Source organism: Loxodonta africana, chromosome 7 (genome assembly GCF_030014295.1).
Source record: "Loxodonta africana isolate mLoxAfr1 chromosome 7, mLoxAfr1.hap2, whole genome shotgun sequence".
NCBI classification, from domain to species: Eukaryota; Metazoa; Chordata; class Mammalia; order Proboscidea; family Elephantidae; genus Loxodonta; species Loxodonta africana.
Window position 1 is genome coordinate 28,786,325 of NC_087348.1, and position 4,568 is coordinate 28,790,892.

Sequence of the window (4,568 nt, forward strand, 5' to 3'; positions counted from 1 at the left end):
TGGGAAATGATCCCAGGTGGCGGAAATGTGGGACAGGAGGAATAAAGCAGGGAAAAAAAGACAGCCAATATGAAGATGAATCATATTGTTGGCCATTCTTTTGATGACTGACATCTCTTCTGAGAGACCTGCCGGGGACCTTATGAAACTCATCTCAGAATGTCTGCCTGAGGACAAAGAGGGAACACATTTGTCTATCAGATCCCATTGTCCTTACAAGTCAAGTGTGTCTTAGCAGGCTTTAACTTCTACGTACTTCCTGATTGTACTTCTGGAGATGTCCTGTGGATGCCTGCAGCATCCCAAGCTTCTGTCAGACCAGCCCAAGGACATCAGCAAGAGTTTCTTGGTCAGGGATGAACAAGTAGGAGGGCTGTAATTTTGCACCTACATGGAACTGGTTGCCATAGCAGGGCCTGGAGTAGCCATTTGGACTTGAAAAAAATACAGGAAGTATTCCATCCACTTTTCAAACAACTTATTGTGGGGTAAACTAAAATTCAAATCCTGGGCCCAATTTCCCTGCCCTAAGATTTCTTTGGCATTTTCCATTTTGTCTCTGCTCAGACCTTACCACCAACTGGTTCCTCAGAATTAGTTACAACATAAAGCACGTGCTTTATGGCCTATCAATACTGAATGAATATGGGCCATTGGATTGTGATCAGAATATACAAGGTATAAAGAATTATTAACCCTGACATACCTGTGTGTTTGGAACTTGAGAGTCATGAAACCATTTTCAGTGGCACATTTGGCCAACATTTTTTTTGGTAGATCTCAGCAGGAAACTCTTGCTGATGTCCTTGGGCTGGTCTGACAGCAGCTTGGGATACAGCAGGCACCCACAGGACATCTCCAGAAGTACAATCAGGAAGTATGTAGAAGTTAGAGCCTACTGAACCACACTTGACCTGTAAGGACAATGGGATCTGATAGATAAAAGTCAATAAAAATAGTGAGAGTATGCAATGGGATAATTATATCTCAGTTAATGTGCTTTAAATTCCATGGGGAAATTAATTACCAAACTTATTTGTAATTTCCACCCCTGAGACCACAGTGGATACAACTTTTGGATACAAAAAAAATAAAGATAAAAAGCATTTTCAATGTAAATGTTTATTTCCTATTAGTCACAGAAATCAGGAGACACTATTCCTCTCTTCGGGGAATGTAGTGAAGGACTACACCCAGGACCAAGAGACGATGATTGGATGCTGAAATTTATTAATCTTTAGCAAGGATAGCATGGATGGTAAGCATTTATTCTGATTGCATTGTAAGCTCTGAATACTGCCTTTGACTCAGAGCTAAACAAATTTATTCATGAGCTATTCACCTGCTAAGTGAAAATGTGACCAACCTATATGAAGTATTTTATCCAAACAGAAGAAAGTTAAGTTTGCATATCTATAAAATACATACATGTATATCTAGATAATATAAATTACATTTTTCTCTGTAAATATGCTGATTTTAATCCTTTTGAAATGTTTGTTTGCCCCACTTCCTTCAAGCTTTTGCAAACATTTAAAAACTAACTTCTCATTTTCCAAGTAAAATGAATTGAATGATTCGTGTACTATCCCTGGTCAGATGTTAAAATAAAGCAAAATTTTTTTAGTATAATATTGAGAATTTCATTACGGAAATAATAAAAGTATTCATAGTCGTATCTGGCTCTTATTAGAGGATAAATCAAAGGAGTTGATAGATTAATGAAGTGAGCAACTTGCATTTTAGGTAAAGGAGAAAAGACAGCTATAGAGAAGAAGAAGCACAAGTCAAAGAAATTAAGGGATGCTCGATACATTACTCCCTTTCTCCTTCGTTACTCTTTGCCGGAGAAGCGTACAGTGGGTAGTTAAGAGCATGAAATGCTGTGGGTTTAGACAGCTTAATGTCAGAGTCTCCTGGGCACCAATGTGTAATAAACTTAATGAGTGGGGGAGAGAATGGGTTAATTGTAAGAGAAAAAGAAAGGCTTACTTCAGTAAATAATTGGTACTAGTAACAGGAGAGAGCATAGAAGATGTTGAGAAAAATACATCTCTGCTTTGACTTTTTGGGCCAGAAACCATGGGCAGTAGCTGGCGCTAACCTAAAAATTCCTACAATACTTCCAAGAATAGAAGAACTGTCACAGCCACTTAGGCTTCCAATGCCATTGTAACATTTTTATTGCTCTTCATAACTTTGTTAACATATATTTAGCTCTTAACACAGGTTAGCATGAATCAATGAGGTACATACCTTGGATATAAACAACTCGATAATCAAGATAAATAATATTTCATTGAAATATGTTCTTCAATAATGCAAAAGTGCACAATAAATGGAATATCAAAATTTTAAATAAAGACAGGATTTGAACCTCCACTTGAACACTTCATTCTGGTCCTCTTTCAACTTGTCAAGAGGATGAGCTACTCCAGGACAAGAAATGCATCTTCTGTAAGCTCACTTCTACATCCCATCCATAAGGTGACAGTAGTTCTTAACTTGTAACTTGAGCTATTACAACTATTACTATCTCTCCTTTTCACTCTCAAAAATAGCCTGATCAGAATGGTAAATTATATAGTAAGCCTACCAGTGTAAGGTTTAGCATTAATGACTTTGCATATATGTTATAGGATAGCTGATCGATTAACTAAATTTGTTTCTGCAATGCTCACTCTGATTCACACATGCTTAATCAATTTTTCTGATGCTAATTTGGAACTTTTTTCCCAGTTATACCCTCTGAGAATTAACCATGGAAAAGATCACTAACGTCACAGAATTTATTCTCTTGGGACTTTCCCAGAAAAAGACAATTAAAACTTCCTGCTTTCTATTATTCTTACTTTGTTACATAGCTATTTGGATGGGAAACTTGCTCATAATCATTTTCATCACGTACAATCAGCTAATAGACCAACCCATGTATTTCTTTCTTAAATACCTTGCTCTCGCAGACCTGTGTTGTACCTCAACAGTGACACCCAAGCTTCTCACTGATTTACTGAAAGAAACCAACACGATTTCTTACGCTAGCTGCATGGCACAGCTTTTTGCTATGCACTTCTGTGGGGGGATAGGAATTTTCATTCTCACAGTGATGGCCTATGACCGCTACCTGGCTATCTGCAAGCCCCTGCACTACACTGTCATCATGAGCAGGAGGAGGTGTTACGTATTGATCTTTGCTTGCTGTACTGGGGCATTTCTGCATTCCTTTGTGCAGTGTCTCCTCGCTATCAACTTACCTTTCTGTGGCCCCAGTGAGATAGATCACTACTTCTGTGATACGTATCCTTTGCTGAAACTGGCCTGCCCAGACACGTACATCTTCGGGATCCTGGTTGTTGCCAGTTCAGGCATGATGGGTTTGGTGAATTTTGTTGTCTTGATGCTGTCTTACTTCTTGATATTATACACTATCAGGGTTTACCCTGCCAAAAGCCTCAACAAAGCTCTTTCTACTTGCAGTTCCCACATAACAGTTGTGGTTCTTTTCTTTGTGCCTATCCTGTACATTTACATTAGACCAGCTATAACTTTTCCAGAAGATAAAGTGTTTGCTCTTTTCTACACCATCATTGGCCCCATGTTCAACCCTCTGATCTACACTTTGAGAAACATGGAGATGAAGACTGCGATGAGGAAAGTTGGTGCCAGAATCCATTTTTGGTTGGAAGGCAAATGATCTGAAAGGCACATCTACTCCTCATTCCCCACTCTATCCAAGTGAGTTTGCTCCATCTTAAGTTTATTAAAGTGAGAACTGACCGTAAGAACCATAAGCATAGGCACTGATATCAGTTCATTAATATTATAATTTACTTTAAAAGACCTTGGTCTTTCTTTATTGATCTGTATTTCTTATTTACATTATTCCCGGCTACTTTGAGTCATTATTTCCTTGTTCAACTGTTGTACTTTTATTTGGTACTTTTTCCTTTAGGTTTTGTCCATAATCAGAGCCCACATTTCTATCTCCTGAGTGCTTTGGTTCCACGAAAAATCTCCAAATTTTCATAAGCTCCATTGGTATCTATCATCCCACATTTGAAGGGCTGTATGGACTGTTGGCATAGTGGTTAAGTACTTGTCTGCTATCCAAACTGTCAGTGGTTCAAACCCACCAGGTACTCCATGGGAAAAAAAAAGTGGCCGTCCTCTTCTGTAAAGATCACAGCGTTGGAAACTCTATGTGGCAGTTCTACTTTGTTCTGTAGGGTCACAATGAGTCAGAATCGACTCAAGGGCACAGGTTTTGGTTGCGGATATATAGCCTGTTATTTTTTCTGCATTTCACATCAAAGGAGGAGCATCAGAAATTAAGAACCGTTTTTTCCACTCAGCCCATGCTTTTCTAATATTCATTGAAAATGCTAAATAAGAAGAAAAAAACTTTATGTAGGGTCTAAACAATAAAATATCATTTATGTAAGAAATAATAAGTATATAGAAAAATTAGAAGTGTTTCTGTAAAATAACTGTAGTGAAAAAATAAGTACTGTGCTTTGAAAAGAAACTTAAAATTGTTTTATTATTTTTGTTATTAACTTTGGTAAAAC

General features: G+C 37.8%; 1 protein-coding gene across 1 annotated transcript; it reads left to right on the top strand.

Annotated features, from left to right (window-relative positions):
* Window positions 1-2,761: 2,761 nt before the first annotated feature.
* On the top strand, window positions 2,762-3,711 carry LOC135231898 (olfactory receptor 4P4-like). Its single transcript, XM_064289105.1, has one exon. The coding sequence runs from the start codon at window positions 2,762-2,764 to the stop codon at window positions 3,692-3,694; it is 933 nt and encodes a 310-aa protein (XP_064145175.1). The 3' UTR covers window positions 3,695-3,711.
* The last annotated feature ends 857 nt before the right edge of the window (window positions 3,712-4,568 follow it).